We start from the raw sequence: 23,493 nt of genomic DNA, 5'->3' as shown, positions 1-23,493 counted from the left end.
TAATGTTTTAAAGATACATTATGTACCTTCGAATACTGGTCCATAAATTGACTCACCACCATCTCCTTTTCCCAGGTCGATATCTGAATAATGGAGATAAATAAAAGATTATGTGAGTACTGGTCAATCACAGTTCTTAAACGCCTAGTCTCTAGCAGGCATTTGGCTAAATACTGAGAATGCAAAGACAAAAATGAAACAGATCTTGTGCTTACATTTTATCAGTGGAAACAATATGTACTCTTATAAGAGAACAAAAAATATTTACAAAGTAAATCCAAGGTGACTTTTTTTTTGGTGGGGAGGAGGGGAGGTGCTGACAGCTGGGGGAGAATCAGGAAAGGCCTCATGTAGGAGGTGGCATTTATTTTGAAGGAAACCATGGATCCAAAGACCTGGAGGAGAGGAGAGGATACATTGTAAGCATGGGGACTGGCTTTTGCCAGGACACTGAGATAGGAGGTGGAAGATTGTGTCTGAGGAGCATTGAAAAGGCCAATTTGGCTGGACTGTCAGAGGGCTGAAGGGGATGAGTGTGTAACAAACAAAGGCAGGTTGAAGCCAGGTTGCAAAGGGCTTTCAGTGACAGAGGAGTTTGTATTTGGTCCTAGAAGTAGCACAGCACCATGTAATTTACTGAGCATGGGAATAGCATGCTTTAATACTGTCACTTTGGTGGCTGTATGGAAGATAAATTGGACAGAGGGGAGATGGAGAAGGGAGACCAATTAGGAAATAGTTGCAATAGTTTAGGGGAGAGGTGATGAGGCCCTGTCACTGGGTGGTGTGGGAAGGAGGTAGATGCACGAGGTCCCATGGAGGTGTAAATGACATGAGCCTGCAATCAACTTGGATGTGTGGCTTGACAGACAGGGATGTCAGCTCGAGGCAGCTCCCTCCACCAAGGGAATCTGTGACTTAGCAGCTAAGTCCTAGGGATCTGGCTGGGTCACGGAGAAGCTGCCGAGGATCCACAACTAATAACTCTCAGACCTGGCATTGGACCTGGGTTTTCTTGACTCCAAGCCCAGAACTTGAGTCACTATGTCTTCTTTATCATTGTGCCTCTTTTCAAACAATAGAGTAGGATACAGAATAAAAAACAGAAATAAAAGATTAGGATATAGAAAATGAATGTACACTACTACACAGGTCAAAATATAATAATGACAGATGGGAAGTTTGTTGTAAATGTGATTCTAGCCATGACAGTAACATCACCATCATCGTTACTAACGTTTATATAATACCTATTATGTGCCGGGCACTGTGCAAATATTTTACAGATTATTCAGAAATTTACAAATACTTTTTTGTATTTTACAAATACTACTTACAAATACAAATATTATCTCATTTGATACTCACAACGACCCTAGAAGGTAGATTCTATTATTATCCCCATTTTACGGATGAAGAAACTAAGACCTAGAGTAGGTGATTTTCCCAGGGTCACATGATTAGCAAGTATCTATGTAACACTGAGTCAGTTACAAAGTAAGAGGTGGCTGGTAGGCTTATCAAATTCCAGACTGAAACAAAGTTGGGAGAAATAGCTAAATATGTAGAGTAACAGAAGTGAGAGAGAAAAAGAAAACCTCTTGAATGATTTAAATGAAGGACTGAATCTAACAAGAAGAAATTGAATAGAGTTCTAGGTAAATTACCACACTTAGGTTGAAGTAATCAATTGCACAATCATTTCTTTCCTGAACCAGGTTTGTGATTTCATTAATGCAGGAAATGCCCAGTGAGGTAACGCCCTTTTACAAATGCAGAACGGTACCTGCTCTGCAGTCTGTAGTGTTAGTAGCTATAAGTTTTAGAGAATTGCCTGCACAAGTATAGGATAGAGCACTGGCTCTAGAGTCAAAAGGACCTGGGTTCAAATTTGACTTCAGATATTTACTAGCCGTATGACCCTGGGCAAGTTACTTAACCCCAACTGCCAAAAAAAACAATTTTTACAGAATCATAGTCTATCATGTTATAGAATGGAATGTTATTTGGTACAAGCCTCTCATTTAACAGGCAAGGAAACTGAGGCTCAGAGAATTTTAATGTCTTTACCCCTGTCCATTAATAAATGGCAGTGCCAGTATATAAACTGGGGTCTATTGAATCCAAGTCCAGGGCTCCCTCTACAATACCATGCTGCCTCATTTCCTTCTCCCCATAATGTCGTAAAATGGGCAGAATTAGAATATAAATTCTTTAGAACTCTAAAGCAATAAATAATTGTGTTAAAGTTTGAGTAGGATTACACATAGATAAACTGTCTACTCAATTTTGTCTACTCTTGTTTTTCATGTAAATAAATGGAAACTACTGATATTCTTATTTTCATTATATCTTATACTCTCACTACTGTCTAGCAAAGGCAAAGTTTTATTTAAAATGCATACGCTAGTCATGTTTAAAAAGCAGGGGCAGATATTAAAGGCAGTCTGGGAACTCTGCACAGGAAGAAGTTTGGGCATTCTCTTTATTGGAAGAAAAGAATATCATGTGACCTAATTTGATGTGAGAAATACAAAAATCATGCTGTTGACTTAATTAATAGATCGAGAGGGCACTCATTTATTTCCCTAATTTCTCAAACATATTCTTACTTCGAAGTCTCCTGACTGGTGGCCATATGAGGGTGTAAATGTTTAAGAGGACCATGCAGCTAATTCCTGGATGATCAGGAAGATGAATGAGAAACAAGCCTAGGATGGCTGCTTGCTCTGCATTTATTGCCCTCAGCCTTTTAAAAAAAAAAAAGCTCTAAGAAGCTCTAAGTTACGTGGGAAGGGGGAACATAAGAAGGAAGGGAATTTAAATATAACTAGTTTATTTAAGAACATGCTGTTAAACCTGAAAGTTTGGTTGAAGGAGGCAAACAAGCTAGGTGATAGAAAAATCCATGTTGTTTATTATTTTCCCTTAAAGCATAGCTAAGCTAGCTTACTTGTACATACAAGGAGTCAGAGCATAAGCTCTGGCTGTCTGAACAAAGGAATGAGAAAACATACATGTTATTTTAGCAGACCCAGCAAGCCTGTATTACCTCACATTTATGACCCCCATGTATGTTTAACCATGATACAAGAAGAGGATTTTCCTTAATGGAATAGGGTTGTAAAGAATGTTGACAAAGGTCAGTTAATATTCTCTCTTGGGGTTAGGGTCTCCTCCTTTAATGGCTAACAGGGGTAAGAATGTCCTTAGGTCAGTCTAATCTGGCCTCGTTGACAGTGGTAAGGGCATTTCCTGAGCAAACTTTTAGAGAGAACAAAGAAGCCCAGGTCCTGGATCTTCATCCAGCTACTCATTAATTCAGGCTCTGGGTCTAGCTGAAATTAAAAATGATAGAAAATAGTATAATATTTTCCACAATGCCAACATCACCAAATGGAAGCAAGCATTTCTCCACAACAAGCCAATTATGTTTAAATTACTCATTAGCTATAGACAGTAGTATCTAATGTGTGCTATTGATGGGAAGTCATCTATCTAGATGTTTTCAAATTTTCATTTTATTATTATTATTGTTACTTGGTTTGTGGAGTGACAAAATAAAGGCCTAGGAAAAATAGAAAATGGAGACCCTTAATACCAAGAAGGAAATTCTTTAAGTTAGCACCATTTGCTCTAGCTTTCATTTGTCCAAATAAACATCTTGATTTAAAAAAGAGGATGGATTGGGAAAAGGAGGATATTTTCCATTGCTTTTCTCTTCCAAAATTTGCACTTATTAGCACCCAGCATTTCCCTTAAAGTCAATGGCCTAGTTTTAGTTTAATACACATTTCCTTTTTTTTAAAAAAATTTTTAAAAATTTTTTGTTTTTGTTTTGGAGGGGGGAAGGCAGGGCAATTGGGGTTAAGTGACTTGCCCAAGGTCACATAGCTAATAAGTATGTCAAGTGTCTGAGACCAAATATGAACTCAGGTCCTCCTGACTCCAGGGCCAGTGTTCTACTCACTGTGCCACCTAGCTGCCCCTTAATATACATTTTCAACCAAACTTCCTACATCACTAGAGACATTAAATAAAACGATTAGAGAATGGCAGAGTCTTGAAGGGAAAAGGAAGGAACCTCAGGTGCAATCAAGTTCAACCCATGCTCGAACAAGGACTCTTTTTATAAATATCTCTAAGCGGTCATCCTGCCTTCAATTCAAGACATCTAATGAGGGAGAACCCACTATCTCCTGAGGCAGCCCATTCCATTTTTAGAGTCAGGAGTTTGGACTTGCATCAATCTGTCTGCCACTTTTACCCACTGTTCCTAATTCTGCCCTCTTTCTTTAGCCAAGTAAAACGTCTCATTCCTTTTCCATATGACCATCCATCAGGTACTCAAAGAATGCTGTCATGTGCCCCACCCAAGTCTTTAAACACTCCCAGTTCTTGTAAGGCATGTTCTCAAGGCCCTCCGTCATGCTGGTCCCCCTCCTCTGGGTTTTCTCCAGTTGTGGATGTCCTTCCTAAAATGCACTCTCCACAAAGAAACACAATTTTTCAGGTGTAGTCTGAAGAGGGCAGAGCACAGCAAGAAAGTCACTGCCCTTGTCCTGGGGGACATGATGCCCCAGCTGATGTATTAGCTTGCTTTCTATTCGGCTAAAACCAGCACATCTCTGTCACCCACTAGTCGTTCGTGGTGGCTTGTACTTGGGAAGCTGATTTTTTTAAGCCCATGTGTAGGATTTCACATTTTTCTCTTCCAGATTTTATTTTACTAGGTTTGGTCCACTGATTTAGCCTATCAAGACTTTTTTGGGATCCTGACTGTCATCTAACATGTCTATCACTATTCGATTTGTGTCATCCGCAAATTTGATAAGCATGCCGTTTATGCTTTCACCCTTGTCGTTAATAAAGATATTGAACAGCATAGGGCCAAGGACGGGCCCCTGAGGCACTCCCCCAGAGACCTGGTGGTATACTCTTGACATGTTTCCCACCGATAATTAAAGAATTCAAAAAAGGAAAATCTTTTTCATTACTAATTTTAAAAAGCTTTACCACACAATTCAAATATTAATTTCATATAGTTCAGTAAAACAACATTTTGGATATGCTGATTTATTGATTCAACTTAAATTTATTTAAGGACAACTTACCTCCTCCTTGTAACCAACCATTTTTCACTAATCTATGGAAAATGGTATTTTTGTAATGCAATTTTAAACCACTTCGAGAAAACCCTGCTTTCCCCGTGCATAAGGTCTGAAAATTGTGACAAGTTTTGGGGCAAAGATCAGCATAGAGCTAAAAAACAGAAAAGATAATTTTCAAAATTAAATTCTCAAATTTCACATTTTGGGGGGGGAAGGGGTAATTAAAAAAATTATCTCTTACCTCAAATATTAATCTTCCAATGGGCCTTTTGCTTACTGTAATTTCCAAGAAGACCATGGGACGCTAATAATTTAGGAAATAAACAAAGAAATAAAAAAAGATAAAAGTCAAATAAGGCAGTCACAGCAATGACCAAACAAAATGGCATAAATTTTGAACTAATCTGGAAGGGAAATTTATCCTGATGCTAAAGACTTGGTTATACTCTACCAAAAACACTTCTTGAAGTAGCATTGCTTCAAATATTGTTACTTCCATCTTGACCTAGATTTGACACCTTTCTTTCCCTTATGCTTACAACACATATTTGAGGGAAATTGTCTGAGCCCTTGGAAGGGCATCCAAAACCAGAATACTACAGTGTTGGTTTTTTTATTAAGGAAAGAACCTAAGAAAGAACATTTCAATCAACAAACATTTTTAAAGGACTTACTATGAACCAAGGACTACATACAGCATATAAAAACCAAAAATAAAGCACAGACCCTGTCTTCAAGGTGTTTACATTCTACTGAATTTCAAATTCAATTTTCAAATTAATTTCAAATCAGCTATTATTATTATTTTAAAAAATAACTTTAAGTGCCCTGATTAGCACAAAATGAAGTAAAACATAAATTATTTGTTTGAAAATGTCCATTTTTATTGCATGCATTTTATTTTTAGAAATCAAATACTAATTGTTATTATCCCATAGCCTTGAATAAAAGTTATTATATGAATACAAATTATGATTCAGTATGCCTCTGAATTTATATAAATCCTTAATTATAAAACTTAAGAGTAATGATATCACACAAGAGAAAACATTATGTAGTAAACAGAATAGGAAAGAGAAATGGGTTTTCTTTATATAGTCAATTTATTAATTAAATAAATGACCTGAAACAAATCACTTAATCTCCCTGTGCATCACAGACTATATCTCTATATATGTGCATATATATGTATATATACAGCTATATTTAAAAATTTTATCCATCTTCATATGTGTTACCTACATATTTTGAAGGATAACTGAATTTCCTCAGAAAAAGAAACCAACTTGGGACAAAGTGATTAGAAAAATACCTACTAAAATATAACTCTTTAGGGCATGGATCGTTTAACTTTTGTCTTTAAATTCCTAGCTTTGAGCAGGGTGCTTTCCAAATAATAAATGCTTAATAAATTTTTAAAAAACTGAATTGGAAGAAACATGAATGGGTTGGCTTCTTAAAACTTTTAGATGAGGGTTCATAACCAGGAGTCTGTGAACTCGTTTTGTAAAATATAGATACCTGCATTTCAATAGTTTTCTTGGTAATCCTGTGTATTTTATTTTATGCTTTTAAAAACATTATTCTGATAAAGGATCCAGAGAGGAAGCTTCATTAGACTGCTAAGGGAATTCATGACACACAAAAGGTTAAGAACGCCTACTTCAGGTTGATGATTTAACAATCTTCATCTATCTATTTTCCCTGGGACATTTTGTTTCTCCTAATTTACAGTGGACAGTAGTTCGGAACAAGGGGGGTAGGACTATTATAAAGCCTTACTGAGAAGTGAGCAATAAAGACCAGAAAAACTAGAAAGCAGAGACTTGTCTAGGGTCATTAGTTTTTATGGAGGTCAAAGCCCTGTGCATATACAACACCCTATTATAGATGCTCAAATCCTACCACAAAATGAGCCTTCTAACTGCTCAGAGCATATAACATTGTTGCCTTCCACATCTCCACTAATCACCGGGAAGGTTCTTGAGTAGGACAGCAAAAATACACCATCTAAAAGTGCTTAATCCTCAAGACATTTCAACAAACATTAAGCAGCTACTATATGCAGAGCACTGTGTCGGAATGATATAGAAAATTTTGACAAAATGCAGTCCCTAACTTGACGGAGCAAATAAAATGGCAAGGGACTATAACACAGAAAACTATAACATGACATTAAAAGATGGTGAGGTGGGAGAGGTTGTAATCTGATGGAGACTCGGGAAGAGTTTCAGGGAGATGGTGACTTTTGAGTTGGGCTTCACAGAATAAGAATTCAATAAACAAAATGGGGAAAAGGACATTTCAGGCACAAGGAATAAGCCTGAGCCAAGGGCTTAGATCCAGGAAATTGCAGTATGTTGGAGACTAAAAGTAGTCTAGTTTGACTGGTATGGGGATTTTTGAGCAGAGGAAGTTGATAAAGAAGATGAGTCTGGCAGTGGTAGAGGAGGATGGGTGGAGGCTTGTATGCTGCTCATGGTAATGAGGACCTATGTACTAGGATCTTGGCCAGGAAGGCATAAGCTGAAGTTGTGTCAACAGGACTTGACTGAATGTTGTTCATCCTTCTTTTTGAAGAGGATCAATGACATCAGGAGGGTGATGTCTTGACTTGCTCATGAATTAGATTTAAGTGAGGCAGAGCTGAGCAAAGATGTCAGCCTCACTCTCTTCTCCACAGTCATTTAATTACACACAGTGATAAGGCATAAGTCAAGATGACTGGCAATGGCCCAGGATGCAGTGGGTAAGAGATGCCAGAGAAGAATGAGTCAAACAACTGCTGCTGACCTTTAAGAGAGTAGATTCAGAGATGGGGGTTGGGGAAGGAGATAGGTGGAAGCCAAAAATTAAGGGCTGATGAAAATGTGAATAATGAGGAAGTGGAGGTGATGGAGACAATATTTAAAATTAATTTGGCAGTGAAGGAGAGGAGTTATGGGGTGGTAACTACATAAGAAAGAGGGGTCAGTGGAAGGCTTTGAAGAAGTCTGTGTGTGTAAGCAGGTAATAATGGCTCATTTATATATAGTGCTTAAGATTTATGAAATGCTTTACATACATTCTCTCACTTGATAGGGAGATGGGAAGAAGTTATTAAGAAGTGATTAAAATACACAAAGAGCACAAAAACACTGAGGGGGGATGCTGGAAGCAAGGTTCTGATCTTGTATCAGGGGTATGTAATCAAAAGCATAAGTAGAGATTAGGTTTAGTGAAGAATAGGGAAAAGTCTTCTGTGAATAGAGGGAAGGAAGAATGGAGGAGAACAAGAGTCTTTCAGGTATGGAATGATAGGTCTCAGGCTGTCAGTTAATAAACATTTATTAAATGCCTACTATGTGATCGATGCCTTGTCAGATGCTGGGGGTATGAATATGGGGGTGTGGGGGTGGGGGGGGTGGGAAAGAGCTCCTGCCCTCAAGGAGCTTATAATCTAACAGGAGAAGAAAACACACAAAAAGAAGTTTAGGCATTATAAAGTTCAGTTCAAAGGAAATGCTGGAGAATGAAGAGATGGTTGGCCTGGGAGCTCTATATGGTTGGCAGTGGAGGCTCTGGAAGGAGCTTGGACCTCCAATCAGAGGGTAGGGGCTACTGAGGGTTCTAATGAAGTGTTAAGTACCAAGGTTGATGAAAATTCAAAGGATGATAAATTTCCTCATGATGAGGTTTCTTAGAGTCTAGTCCAAAGGAGATTAGCTGGCATGAAGTGCTCTCTGCTAAAGGGCAGGGCTACCTGAAAAGCTCTGCCCTTCCCAGTACGAGGAAGCATTTGCCACAGAAACTCCTTTGAAAAAAGACCTCCTCGTGAATAGAGCAAAAGGCCCTGGAGTCAAGAGGACCTGAGTTCAAATCCGGCCTCAGACACTTGACACACTTACTAGCTGTGTGACCTTGGGCAAGTCACTTAACTCCAATTGCCCTGCCTTCCCCCCTCCTTGCCTGACACTGGAGATTCTGTTGTTTATGTTAGCCCAGCCCATGCCTTAGCGCTCTCTTGATTTTTCCAATTCTAACCCAGTTCATTAGCCTGTTCTCCACCTTGATTCCTGCATAGGAACTCTCTCCTACCTGCTGTTTGTGAGGAATCTCAACCCCTTTTGCCCCATCCCAACCCCTGACCTGTCTTTATCTTATTTTTTCCTTTATCCCTACACCTTCAGAGGAACAGATCTATCTCTGAAAATGTTATAGCCATTTTCTCTGTGTTCTGAGAGGCATTCCATGGCCCATGCTCAGAATCACTATTCCCAGTTCTACTGGACCACATGGAAGTTTGCTCATTAGAGGCAGGGTCCCCCCCTCCCCCCAGGTCTGAGCACAGCCCAAACCATTTGCATGGGTACAGAATGGGGAGAGGTTGTAGTACTTCCAGCCCCTGTGGTCACAGCTTGGTAATCTCCCAAGTTTAGCTCTGTATTCATTCTCCTTGACCATATACTGCCTTGAACTCCGTTAATTAATCTCCCAGTGGCCTTCATGGCAAGACACTATTGTGCTTTTTGGTCAACTCTTTCACCATTGTTTGTTGTGTGGTTTTTTTTGTCCTTTATTTTCGAAGAGGACCATGGCATCAGGGAAATGATGACATGACTTGCAGTTAACTTTGATTTGAGTGAGGGAGAGCTGTGCAGGGTCACCAGCCTCACTTTCTCCTCCAGAGCCGTCTGGATCCAGTGCCCAGATATTCATCAGAATGACTGCAGATGACCCAGGATACAATGGGAGACCTTTGCCCTTTTAGGCTAAGGCCTTTTCATGTACTCACTCAGAGTGAGGCTAGAGAAGAAGCCTCTTTCTTCCCCAATCTGCTTTCTACTCCTACCATAAAATGGGGGCATTTTTCAAGGCCTAACCACTGACCCTTTGGGTCTAGATGAACTTTTCTATATTCATAGCTTTGCCTATTACCTCTACATTGGCATCTTCAAAACACTTCTTTGATCCTGTCCTTTCATCTGCCAGCCAGTGCCACTTTGATAATTTTCAATTAGATGTCTTAATATCACCTCAGACTTGATGCGCCTTCATGAGAATAAGCTCCTTGAAGACAGGGGCTATTTTGTTTTAATAGTATTAGTATAATAGTATATTAATAATAGTATGATAATATATTAATTTATAATATATTAATAATAGCATAATATAATAATATAATATAATAATATATAGTGCTTACTATGTGCCAGGCACTGTGCTAAGCACTGTACAATGATTATCTCATTTGATACCCACAATAACCATGGGAGGTAGGTGTTTTTATTATTCTCATTTTACAGATGTGGAAACTGAGGCAAACAAAGGCTAAACAACTTGCCCAGAGTGGTCACAGAGCCAGTAGGTGGTGTAGGTCCAGTTTGAATTTGGGTCTTGCTCACTCCAGGCCCCGTGGCTGTCCCAATGCTAGTACTTTGGGAAGAGCGTAAGCTCCCTGAGGGCAGGGAGTGTTTGAATTTTTATCTTTGGATCCCTAGGAGTCCCTGGTAGAAGAAACTTTGTTTATTCAACTGAATTAAGAGAAACACAATCAATCCTCAACATTTGTGGGTTTAACATTTATGTGATTTTCTTAGTAACTTCATTTTCACTTTCATGTTGGCACCCAAGTACATTTGTGGCTATGAGTAGCAGAGGAAAAAATATGAGTAGTAGAGGAAAAAATGAGAAGCGGGACAGTTTATATGTGCAAAAATGGAGGAAAGTATTTGCAAAAGTGTTTGTGAATCTGCTCCAGAAAGTGCTAAAGTAACCTCTCAAGTGCCCATGAGGGAACTGAAAAAATGAAAAGCAGCTAAGTTTGTGGGTAAATGAGGTGTTTGTCCCCCTCACTCTCTCAAGAGAGTCCTACTTACTGCCCATGCACTGGGTTGAGTGTCCCAGCTGGCATGGCATGGAGCAGCGTAGCCTAACCCCACAACAATTCAACCATAGGAGCCAAAAGGGAGATTAGAGATGGCAGGTTGCCCTTTTCCCTTTCATACCTTGGGGTTCTTCTGACACCACTGCCCCTACCCCTCCCCATCCCATCTTGCCTTTTTTCTCTCCTGCATTTTATGGGTTACTTCATCGTTACTGTGTTAGGAAAAGTGCATATTTTCAGCATTAATGTTTTGCTCTGAAGAACTGTATGTAGAAAAGTGTATTTTCAGCATTTCCTAAAGAAAGACTGCAGTTTTTGGTGCTTGCGGGGCAAGCCCCTAGGCTCAATATATCAACATTCTCCTTTCGAAAATTTTCTAGGAATGTTGCTCCCCTGGGAGAGTTGAGGATTGACTCTACATACTCCCATACGGCATGGGGCAGTATAAACTGTGAGAAGATAGCTCCCATGGCATATTGGATGCATTGATTTCCATGGGTTCAGAAAGATTAAGATGAATACTAAAATAAACCAGATATCAAGACTGCAAATTGTGAAAAAAAAAAAGTAAAAAAAAAAAAAAAGATTGCAAATTGTGTCTTCTAGGTCCAGTATCCCGGAGGACATTGAGGGGTGCTATCCCAAGTGACTCCTACCATCCATGCTAGTTGGTGCAGCAAGTTGGTTATTGAAGATACACAATACCAGTCCCAGATGGTAATGACATTCAGATTTCTATCATGATGACATAGCTATCCCTTTCCACTCTTCTTAAACAGAATAAGTGCCCTGGTAGGGGACGTAGAGAGCTGGGTGAACCTTTTTTCTGCTGGTTCTGTTTCAGAAACTCCTATAGAAACAGTTTCTATGATCTTCATCAAGTAGATCTGACCAATAAAAACTGTGGGGAGGGAGTACTTTAAAGGGCTGTCATGTGGGAAAAGGATTAATGAGATTTGTTTCCATTTGTCCCCGGAGAACAGAACCAGGATCAATGGGTAGAAGTTGTAAGATGGTAAATTTAAGCTCAATAGAAGGAAAAACATCTTAGAGATTACAGTTATCCAAAAGCAGCACTGACTATACCACGGAAGGTCTCTTTGTAGAAGCTGGATGTCCAATTGTTGGATATGGTATAGTGGGGAATTCCTTCTTGGGTATGGGTTGAATTAGGCAGCCACTGGGGTCCCTACTTAGTAAAATTCGGAGATTCCATAGAGTTCCCTCACCCAGAGTGGTGGGTAGGCTGGTTCATGGCTGGGCTCTACCCAGGGGAGTGTTCAGAGCCAGGGTGGCAGGGGTTATTAGTCCATAAAGTCCATAAAGAAATGTGCTAGAGCAGGCAGACCTACAAAATGTTAGAGAAACCGCTACAGCTTTGCACATGATTGAAAGCAAGACTTGATTTGAGCACATCGCCTGCCAGATCAATATGCGTAAGCTATCTACGCCTGCCTTACTCATCCCGAAAAGGGGCAGCTAAACCATCTAAGAAGTTACTAATTGGAGCTGCGATATTCTAGAACAAATCCTATTTGCAGGTTTTAAAGTAGCCGCCAAAGTCCATGGCAATCTTTTGCTCCTGCCTGAGTGAATCTAGCTGGTGACAATTTCAGATCAAAGAGAGTGAGATGCATAAAGCTCTGGCAGAAACTCTTCCACATTATCAAAAAAGGGTCCATTTCCCATGATGTGGAGGTGGCCCACTAAGCAGCCTGTTTTGTCAGGTGGGATAGGACAAGGGCCATCTTGGTCTGTACTGTGGAGAGTCTCAGAGGGAATATATGAAGATTGTGCATTGGGACACAAACGCTGGGAGGTTATCCATGCCGCCAGGAAAAGAAATCTAGAGGACTTGTTCTGTTGCTAGGAGGCAAAGCTGCTGGCTCCACCCTGTTCTTGGAGTTCATCCTTTATTTCTTCCTTTTTTTTTGGAGGGGGTAAGGCAAGGCAACTGGGGTTAAGTGACTTGCCCAAGGTCACACAGTGTCAAGTGTCTGAGGTCAGATTTGAACTCAGGTCCTCCTGACTCCAGGTTTGGTGCTCTATTCAGTGTGCCACCTAGCTGCCTCCATCCTTGATTTCCAAAAAGACAATGAAAGGCTCCCCCCATCCCCTAAAACTTCCCTTGGAGGAGTAGAGCCAAGATGGCAAAGACAAGGCAGGGACTCACCTGAACTCTCTCAAATTCCCCTCCAAACAACTTGAAATAATGCTTCAAAATAAATTCTGAAGTGGCAGAACCCACAAAAAGACAGGATGAAACAGTGTTCCAGTCCATGACAACTTAGAAGGAAAGGTCTGTCACGCCAGGGTGAGAGTGCATTTCAGTGCAGGCTGTGCCAGTACTGGCCACATCACAGGAAGCCAGTAGCAGGCCTTGGGGGGGGGGGGGCTAAATCAGTGGCTGTAGGGGCTTCTGGAACTCTCAGCCCACAGAAAGTAACAGGGTCAGACAAGTGGTCAGAAGGAGATAACAGGGGTCCCTTTGTTGGCACCGAGGGCAGGACTCTGTTGCATTGCTCATACTTGGATATGAGTCACAGTCCCAGAGTGAAGAGGAGTGCTAGCATACCAGAGCTTATGGCTGCAGGGGAATGGGGACCCTAGTCACAGTTCTAGGGCAGAAGAGAGTACTTGTGATCACTCACAGACTAGAGCACGGGCCAGCAGAGTAGTAAACACACCTCTCCTTAGATCATGCCACCTTGGAAGAACTAAAAGCTTACAGATCTCCAGAACTAGCTCTGAAAACAGCTTCACAAAAAACCAAAGCTTGGGATAGTGTCCCCTCCACCCCAGGAACAAAGCCCAACTTTGACATAAAGCTAAAAGTCAAGAAAAAGGCTGGAAAAATGAGCAAACAACAACAAAAAAAGACCCTGACCATAGAAAGTTGCTATGATAACTGGTAAAAATCAAAACACAAACTCGGAAGAAGACAACAAAGTCAAAACTGCTATATCCAAAGTCTCAAAGAAGAATATGAATTGGTCTCAGGCACAAAAAGAATTCCTGGAAGAGCTCAAAAAAGGTTTTATAAGTCAAATTTTAAAAGTGGAGGAAAATTTGGGAAAAGAAATGACAATGATTCAAGAAAATCATGAAAAAAGAGTCAACAGCTTGGTAAAGGAGGCACCAAAAATACTGAAGACAGTAACACCTTGAAAGACAGAATTGGCCAAACAGAAAAACATATACCAAAATTCACTGAAGAAAGAACTCCTTAAAAAGTAGAATTGGCCAAATGGAAAAGGTGGTACAAAAGCTCAATGACGAAAATAATTCTTTAAAAATTAGAACTGGACAAGTGGAAACTAATGACTCCATGAGACATCAAGAAGCAAAAAAAAAAAAAATCAAAAGAATGAAAAAATAGAAGAAAATGTGAAATATCTCATTGAGAAAACAATTGACCTAGAAAATAGATTGAGGAGAGATGATATGCTAGAAGCAGAGGGTAAAATAGAATTAAAAGAATCCATCAATCACTTCCTGAAAGACATCTCAAAATCAAAACTCCCAGGAATACTGTAGTCAAATTCCAGAGCTCCCAAGTCAAGGAGAAAATATTGCAAGCAGCCAGAAAGAAACAATTCAAGCCCTGATTTGTAGTGTGTTTCAAAATTTCCAAGGTGCATATATGCTGACACAGAAAATTTAGCAAAGCCTGGCACTTCCCTGGGTAAATCCATTAAGATAGCAGGAAATAATTTAAACTTTTCTTATTCTTTGGTAGTTTGAGTTGAATATCATCTTAGTAAGACCCACATTTTAGATAACATTCTTTATATATTTAACAATGTTTGCTCATTTAAGATAGAATCTCTCTATTTTCCCCAGCCAGGAAGTGCAATAACCACCAGCCTCAGGCATTCCAAGAGTATACCACCAAATTGGTAACTTAGTTAAGAGAAATTCTAGATTACATTAAAAGGAAGTTGCAGTGGTAGAGGACTTGACAGGAATTACTTGTTAAGGGACAAGGAGAATTGGGGTGAAGGCAAGAAGATAGACTGAGGCTGATGGATTGCTTCTGGAGTTCTGAGTTGCAGTTGGCTAAATGGATGTCCAGCTGTCCACACTAAGTACAATATGGTGAGTCCCCAGGAGTAGGGATCGCCAGGCTGCCTAAGAAGGAGCAAAATATCCTAAGCTGGAAATGAAGGTAGTCAAAGCAGTGAGATTGGGCTTTGTGTGTTTCCAGCCTGGGTAAAATAAGGAGACAATCTCAAAAAAAATATCAGCCAAAGATGAATCTAAGCTTTTATATTAGTTTAAATGTGTAAGTTTAAATTAATAAATGAAAAGCAGGAGGAAAAACACTAGCATGTTTAATATTCCATCACTGTACAGGAAGAGTAAATAGAATATGAGAATTCTATAAAAACAGAACACTGTATACTATGATTTTTTTTTTGAGGAAGGAAGGCTGGGCAAATTGGGGTTAGGTGACTTGCCCAAGGTGTGTCAAGTGTCTGAGGTTGTATTTGAACTCAGGTCCTCCTGACTCCAGGGCCAGTGCTCTACTCACTGTGCCACCTAGCTGCCCTCTATACATTATGATTTTTAAGGTAAAGAGAACCAGTTTTCCTCCTCTCAACTCTCCAAATCCACCTTCTATGGGATTTTATTTGACTCGCATCCTATCCAGTAAAAATGGAGTTTTACTGTAAACTGCTGAAGCATACTGCAAACATTAAAGAGGCTTTTAGAAGGCTCTAAACAAAGCTATTAAGTAGATGGCTTGACTTTGGTGTCCTCCCACACCCCACTTTCTGCATTTCTCCCACTTTCTAAAACCCAATTTTTTCTTGTCTCTGGTGATCAAAGACCCTCACAGCAGCAGCCATCTGTGCAGTCCCTAATGCTCTCAAAGTGTCCCTCCTTTTTCCTACCCCCAATCATTTAGTCACTTATTTAATAAATATTTATTAAGTGTCTTTATAACTCATCCATTCTCTCAGTGCTTTTGACCTCAGATAGATGTTAGGAGGAAAGCAATTTACTTAAAGTAACTCATACTAGAATGGCCAATTGGCCTAATCTGGCCCCTTGGGATATCTGACTTTCCCTCTAACAAGGCAGAAAAACAGGAGCCAGGAGCTTGATATTCCAATTCTGAAAGGCTGGATGAGGCAGTGTGGTGCCAGCTCTATGACCTATAGCCAATGTGACCTTGGGAAAAATAATAATAATGATAATAATAATAGCTAACGTTTATGTAGTGCTTAACATATGCCAGGCACTGTGCCAAGTGCTTTAGGATTATTGCCTTATTTGATGCTCGAAATAATCCTGGAAGGCAGGTGAGGCAGACAGAGGTAAACGATTTGCCCAGGGTCTCATAGCAAGTAAGCATCTGAGGTCAAATTTGAATTCAGATCTTTCTGACTCCAGGCCTGGTGGAAAAGTTAGTGACCTCTTTCTGCCTCAGTTTCTTCATCTACAATATAAGGGGAGGGGAGCTGAATTAGACCATCTTGAAAGTTCCTTCTAAATCTATGACCTAGCTATTTTACAACTCAGTTTTAAGCTTTTCAAGGGCAGGGGCTGTCATCAATCTGCCCTTTTCTATTCTGCACTGCAGGGTTTCTTAAACTTTTTTCACTCTCGACCCACAATTTAAGAAGCACTGTGCACCTAGTACAGTTAATATACATATAGCAGGCATTTGATAAATATATTTGCATTAATAATGAATTAATATCAGCGATCCAGGGTTCATTATTCCCTTAAAAAAAGTAAGCATAACCTGCCTTAGAATTTTTCACGTAATCAGCCACATAATCTGAAGTAAGAGCTTCATAAAGTGGTATGGGCTTAAAATCCTTAAGACCCCATTTCTTATAAGCCCATTTCTGCAGACAGCCTTCATTGCCCAAAAGCTGATCATTAATAAAACACATCACAGTGGAAGGGTATCGCCATGTTTCACCCTTGAGTTCCTATAATGGAAAAGAAAAATAAAAAATATTCAGGTTTGAAAAATTAACTAGAATCTATGATTAGCTGAAGGATGGTTTAATTTAGTTCCTATCTACAAAATCTTTTGTTTTTTTCATGTTTTGAAATTTTGCTCTGTTGAAGAAAAAAATTAACATGCAGGGCCATTTTAGGTACATTTACCAGAAACAATTTTATTTTTGTATAATTCTAAATCGGAACCATTTCTAGTTTAGAGAAATGTCTAAAGTGGCATAGCCCACCCATGCCCTTGTACATCTCTCTCTGCTTCAAGATTTGAGGTAAATTTATAGGAATCTTGAATAAAGAAAAGGTCATATGTTACAATGCAGTTTGGGGTTAACATTCTAGAATAGTAACTACTCTGTTCCTTTTTTGTCCACTCCCCTCAAGGATTGCAGGGCCCCTTCAGAAAGACTTTTCTTAATAGAGAATGGTGAGTCATAGCCCAGTGCCTTTTGGGGGATGGTGGAAGGCTAGGGTCTTAATCAGACTAGAGGTATTCTTTTTTCAAAGTTTAGTTTCTACCCTTAACACCTATTTCTGTAAGTAAAGTCTTTCTTCTTTTTGTCCTGGACTTATTAGTCATCTTTCTAAGGAGAGGAAAAAGAGAGCCACTTCTGAAAAGGGTTTTCAGAACAGAGAAATATCATTAATATTTCCAGGTAAAATACAGAGGAGGTTTTTAATATGCTTCCAAAGATTTTGCAGCAGTAGTTTTAAAAAGCACTGTCAAGAGTTTTGCCTAATAGGACTGAAAATTTAAAAGCACAGTTAGAAATTTTTGCCTAATAGGACTGAAAATTTAAAAGCACAGTTAGACATTTTAATCACTTTCTGTAATGCTGCATAAGATTTCAGTTTGAATGGTATATCTAGTCCACACATAACATTTTTGTTATATTAACTATTTACATTTTATTCACCTTATTATTTTGAGAACAGTATGAAGTCACCAACAATTTCTGAAGTCAGAAATTTTAACTACTTCACACTTTGGAAGGGGTTAAAGGGTAGTCCCTTTGGTAAAGGCAGGAAGCAGACTGAGGGAAAGGAGGTCTCATTTTAGATGGAAACTTATTACAGGCTCTGCTGTCATTGTGTTAAGGAAAAGAACACTAGAGACTAAAACATTTCTTGAGGACAATACTATGCAACCCAAAATGTCAGTGAATGATACTCTTAGAAATACCAAAGACAGTCTCCTGTGATTAATTAGAGGCAGCTAAGTGGCTCATGGATAGAGTATGGAGCCTGGACTCAGGAAGACTCCTCTTCCTATGGTCAGATCCAGCCTCAGACACTTACTAGCTGTGTGACCCTGGGCAAGTCACTTTACCCAGTCTGCTTCAGCCGGAGAAGGAAACGGCAAAACACTCCAGTATCTTGTTGTTGTCTTCTGGTGTGTCATGGTGAAACCATCTCAAAGAATTCAGTTAGACTACCTCTAATCCAAGTGTAGGCATTTACCGAGATTGACACATCTCATGACGCGGGCTAAGTTCCAAGAGGAACCAGCAACTTAGTAAGACAAGACAGGCAATTTTATAGTTGTAATGATGCTAATTACACAACAGAAATTATGCATATTAAAAAGGCAGGAGGGGTTTGTCAAAGGATTAGGTAATGGGGGAGGAGTCTCAGCTTCAGTGGAATTGCATGTGTGATTACCTATAATGCATACAGAAAAACCCTTTGGGGCGCAGGTATGTATGATAATGATATTATAATAAATCTCTCTATGTCATAAGTTCACCTAAAGGGCAGTTTTTATTATTACTGCACAGATGCCTACTTAGGGAAAGTCCCTTCTATTGTATTGAGGTCCATATCCTGCTTGGGCATCCTGGGGTTGCTGTTTTCTGATTGGCTGAGTACTGTGGTCCTGTCTGAGATTAGATGAATGTGGTTGTGGTTAAGTTCATGGACACAGCTGCTGTTTCTGTGAGAAATATGAGTTCATGGACACATCTGGTGTTCCAGTGAGCAGTGAGGCTTATATGAAGAAGTTAGGATATTGCATGGGGGGTGGGGTGGGGAAGGGAGTGGCTAGGTAGAAGTGGCTATATATTGAGTCTGGGGGCCTGTGGTATGGTTAAAGCCAGATTGTGTGGTTAAATCAGGACATGCCTGCTGTTCAGTGGGGCCCATAAGGAAGTTAGAATACTGGGGCTGGGGCAGCTTTATTAGGATTCCATCAATCTTTGCCAAGAAAACCCCAAATGGGGTGATGAAGAATCGGGCACAACTGAACAACAAGCAACAGCCCCAGCACTTAGCACAGTCCCTGACACATAGCAAGTGCTAAATCAATGTTTGTTGACTGACAGACTAAGCACTGAGAACACAAAGAAAGACAAAAACAACACAAAACAAAAGCAAAAAATCTTCTCTCTCTTCTCTAGGAGCTCAGTCTGTAAGAGGTATACAGGATAAATTGGGGGTAGTCTTTCAGGGATGTTAATGGCTGTTAAAGGGGTCCCCTAAATTTATCTTTTGAAGTTGCCATGTTTTCCAGAAACACTGGGCCCAGAGCAAGCCCTGGATATGTCAAGGATGAAGCCTTCATCCCCACCTGGTTATTATTTGTTGTTTGCACATCAATCTGGATTCCCTGTGTGTCCTTGAGAGGCAAGACAGGTGCCTGCCAGCCTGTGCCAGGCTGGGAAAGATGCTTGTGCAGCTGGGGTCCTTTGCAGAGAAGCAGATCCTCCTATATTCATAGTCCTGAAGTCAAGGGAAAAGAATGCAGCTTTTGCCATCATTTGCTCCTCCCCTCTGGAGGGGTTACCGCACCTTTCCCCTGTCATGCCATGCCCCTTCCTGTTTTCTCCTCCTCCTCTTTGTTGGACTGTCATAAATACACAAATTTCTATAAGGACTGGGAACTCATTGGGTTCCACATACATGTTCATTTCTCTTGTAATAAACCTGGTTTTTATATAAGTTGTGACGTTGGAGTTGCCTGTTGACGGGAAGGATTAAGGTTGAGGAAGACAAAAAAGGCTTCGTGTACAAGATGGGACTTTAACCGGACTTGAAGGAAATCTGAAGGTAGAGATGCGGGAGAGTGTTCCAGGCACTGGGAACAGCCAGGGAAAACAGAGAGCCTTGTTTGTGGACCAGCAAAGAGGCTGGTGTCCCTGGATCCCTGGGTATGACGTAGAGCGGTGTAAGATGTAAGAAGACTGAAAAGGTAGGAAGGGGCCATGTTATGCAGGGTTTTAAAATCCAAACAGAGGATTTTCTATTTGATCTCAGAGGTAATAGGGAACTGCTACAGTTTTCTAAAGTGGGGTGACGTGGTCAGACCTTTTGTTGTTTCAGTCTTGCCCGACTCATTTGACCCTATTTGGGGTTTTCTTGGCAGAGATACTGGAGTGGTTTGCCATTTCCTTCTCCAGCTCATTTTACAGATGAGGAAACTGAGGCAAACAAGGTTAAATGACTTGCTCAGGGTCACTGAACTAGTGAGTATCGGAAGCCACATTTGAACTCCAAGCTTAGCACTCCATCCACGTAGCCACCTAGCTGCCGTTGGCACATAGTTAAGCACCTAATAAATGCTTACTGACTGAAGAGAAAGAGAGCAAAAGACTCAGTAAGACTCTTGCTGCAAAGGGGTAGGTACCAGGGATGGAGGAGTGGTTTTCTCTGTGTGCTCTTAGGCTCTACTGAGGCTCCGCTCTTCCAGGAACAAAAAACAGTGAGAGAAGGGAAGGGAATAAGCATTTATAGAGTGCCTACTAAGTGCCAGGCACTATGCTAAGCTCTTTAATAAATATTGTTTAATTTGGTCCTCACTATGCTCCTGCAAGAGAGGTGCAATGTGTAGGCTGACTGTGTGCCCTAAGCGTGGTTTGTTTCCCTCCTACCAGGACAAGGGAACATGAGCATGGAAAACAAAGGGCATGATGTAAGCCACGATCCAAACTAGTGACTCCCCAAATGTAACCAGTACAGAGTGCTTGCCAGTCAGAGAGTCTTGAAAAGTCCATTTCTCCTCCATGCTTTTCCCTAGGCAACTCTGTACCAGGAAAGTGCTCTTTCTTCTCTTCCACCTTTTGGAGTATCTTGTTTTCTCGGAGGCTCTCCTCAAGCACCACCTTCTTCTACAGATCTTTCCCAGTTCCCTCCAGTTGCTCTGACTTCCTTCTTCCCTCCCTGCAACCTCCTGCCTCTAAATCGGTCACCTTGCAGGTTTTTTGTAAATGCTTCTATGTGTCATGCAAACTGTCTCCTCTGATAGGGGAATGGACATTCTGTGAGAGGAGAGACTGTCTAATTTTTGTCATCATGTCCCTAGTATTTGGCACAGTGCTTTGTACATAGTGGGCACTTAATAATGCTTGACTGATTGATAAAATGGACAAATCTCACACCTAGGGGGTCAGTAAGGCCTCTGTAAATGAAAGCTCATCTGGTGAGTGGTGGTGTACCAGCCAAGTCCCTTTCTCTTGTTACTATGTTTATTAAACGTTTCAAAGGTCTAGCACAGCTAATACCCTAAAATACTATGGAATTAAGGGCTATAGAGATCCTTATGAATGCATTAAGACTGCATAGAAGTTATAGACCAGACCCAGGCCTTCTCAGCCCACATACATCCAGACAAGGTTCAAAAAGGAGCTAGTAACTACACTGCCTTCTTTGATGTAGGCACACCATGTTGGACAGTCCTGTGCCAAGGTCTCCCATGTATATGTATAGGCTTCGAGTCCACATGTGTCTTTCTAGGTCCTTGGTTGTGGCCTTTTGACTGAGTCCAAGTTTTACAGAACAAATCCTTTTATTAAAGAGATCTGTTCTGTGAAGTTTAGATTTAAAGGGCCATACTTGGGGACCTAGAGGGCCACATGTGGCCTTGAGGCCACAGGGTCCCCACCCCTGATTATACCAAAGTTCTCTATGAGCAAAGCAGAATTGCAGTAGCTCAAAAGAAATGTAAGATGTGAAAAATTTAGAGACATCTCCATCCCAGATGATGGTATGGACTATTTGTGCCTGACTTATGTTATAAAGCCTTCCAAGCTTGTATTGGTCTGATTGGCCACAGCAGGACACACCATACCTTGACCCCGAACATAGCGATGTCATATTGGTCCTCTTTGAGTATGAAGGACAATAACAAATGAACAAGTTAACTATAATTCCTATCAAAGCAGTGTGCTTATTACTGTAAACAATTATAATCATTATCATCAATCAACATTCACTGACATCACTGTGCTGAGGAGTACTATACAGAACACAAAACCGTCAAGTCTTACCTTTATTAGGCTCTCCCCAGAAAAAAGGCCTACAAATATTTTACTTCTTCACACAAGCCTGATGGAAATAACTTGAAAAGCATATGAATTAACAAATAACATGCAAGTATTCAGACATCAGTCAACTCTAAATAGAAATAATTAAGATAAAACTTCATTGTTTGGAAAAAAAGTTTAAAAAGTACCCTTTTTTTCTCTTGTAGAAATTCATTCCATGCAAATTCATGAAGAGGAACAATTATAGGATCTTTAAATTTGTCTGGATGAGCCCTCTTCAGACACTAGATTTTAAAATGAAAGAAATATTTTTTTCAGTGACTTTGTTCTTAAGATAAAATTATTCACCTTTATTTTATACTATTTCAAGTAGGTCTTGCATAATTTATAGTCTGCCTAAGCATATGCATTACAGGTTCATGTTAGTAGTTTTATGATCTTTTCATGTTCTTTTAGTGTAAATTTCCCCTTAATTCCCATTGAACTTATAGGCACTTGTAACAAGACAATACAAAAGAAAATTTTTGAAAACTTACTGGTAAACCTGGTAAGTCATCAAATGATGCAGATCAAACTTTATTTTTAGTGGGTTTTCTGGAATTCTATATGTCTAAATTGATGATTTCTGCCCAGAGATATAAAATGTCTAGATATTTTAAAGTCAGGGGGTGCAAAAAACCCAAGCAAACAAACAAAAAACCCCCACACCCATTTTTCTCCTCTCAGCAAAATTTGGAAGTTGGAAGGTAGGGGATGGAAACTGAAATATATTAATTTAGCTGTTCTTTGAAAGTTCTGTCTATAGATCATAAGCTTTGTCAGTTGAAGAACACAAATTTATTATCTGCAGCTTGTTCTTCTTATAAACATACACAGATCAATTCAAAAAACATTTATGAAGCACGTGGAAGGCACTTGTGTGAGCCTCTAGGAATACAAAGTTAAAATAAATCACAGTGCCTGATTTCAAGGAGCTTACGATTTAAGAGAAGGAAAGAATGACATTAAAATTAGTTCATTTATACAAAGACGACACATTTGTTAAATGAATTTATTTTTTACAGATCTTAATTTCTGTTACAAATGGAGGTACAAGCTAATGAAACTCAAGGAAATAGCTTTTCATACACCGGGGAAAATTTAAAAACGTGAAAAATCAACACTATAGTGAAACAAATAAAGTTATTATTTCTTTGAATTAGTGCCCTCTTCAATGTCCAACAATCATAGAAAAGCCTTATTTTGAGAAAAGAAAAAAAAAACCGTGTGTGGGAGACCCCGT

The 23,493-nt window shown here is 39.9% G+C and overlaps 1 protein-coding gene across 1 annotated transcript in view; it reads right to left on the bottom strand.

Annotated features, from left to right (window-relative positions):
* PPIL6 (peptidylprolyl isomerase like 6) overlaps positions 1-23,493 on the bottom strand; it is a 59,732-nt gene that overhangs the window by 19,819 nt on the left and 16,420 nt on the right. Inside the window, exons 2-6 of the mRNA XM_036769307.1 lie at positions 22,400-22,495; positions 16,737-16,925; positions 5,353-5,415; positions 5,115-5,262; positions 27-83 (exon numbers count right to left, since the gene is read on the bottom strand). Coding sequence (XP_036625202.1) covers positions 27-83; positions 5,115-5,262; positions 5,353-5,415; positions 16,737-16,925; positions 22,400-22,495 — 553 coding nt within the window. The remainder of the gene's footprint in view (positions 1-26; positions 84-5,114; positions 5,263-5,352; positions 5,416-16,736; positions 16,926-22,399; positions 22,496-23,493) is intronic.

This window comes from Trichosurus vulpecula, chromosome 7 (genome assembly GCF_011100635.1).
Source record: "Trichosurus vulpecula isolate mTriVul1 chromosome 7, mTriVul1.pri, whole genome shotgun sequence".
Classification (NCBI taxonomy): domain Eukaryota; kingdom Metazoa; phylum Chordata; class Mammalia; order Diprotodontia; family Phalangeridae; genus Trichosurus; species Trichosurus vulpecula.
The sequence above is the reverse complement of the archived record's forward strand: the minus strand, read 5'-3'. Positions and strand labels throughout refer to the sequence as shown.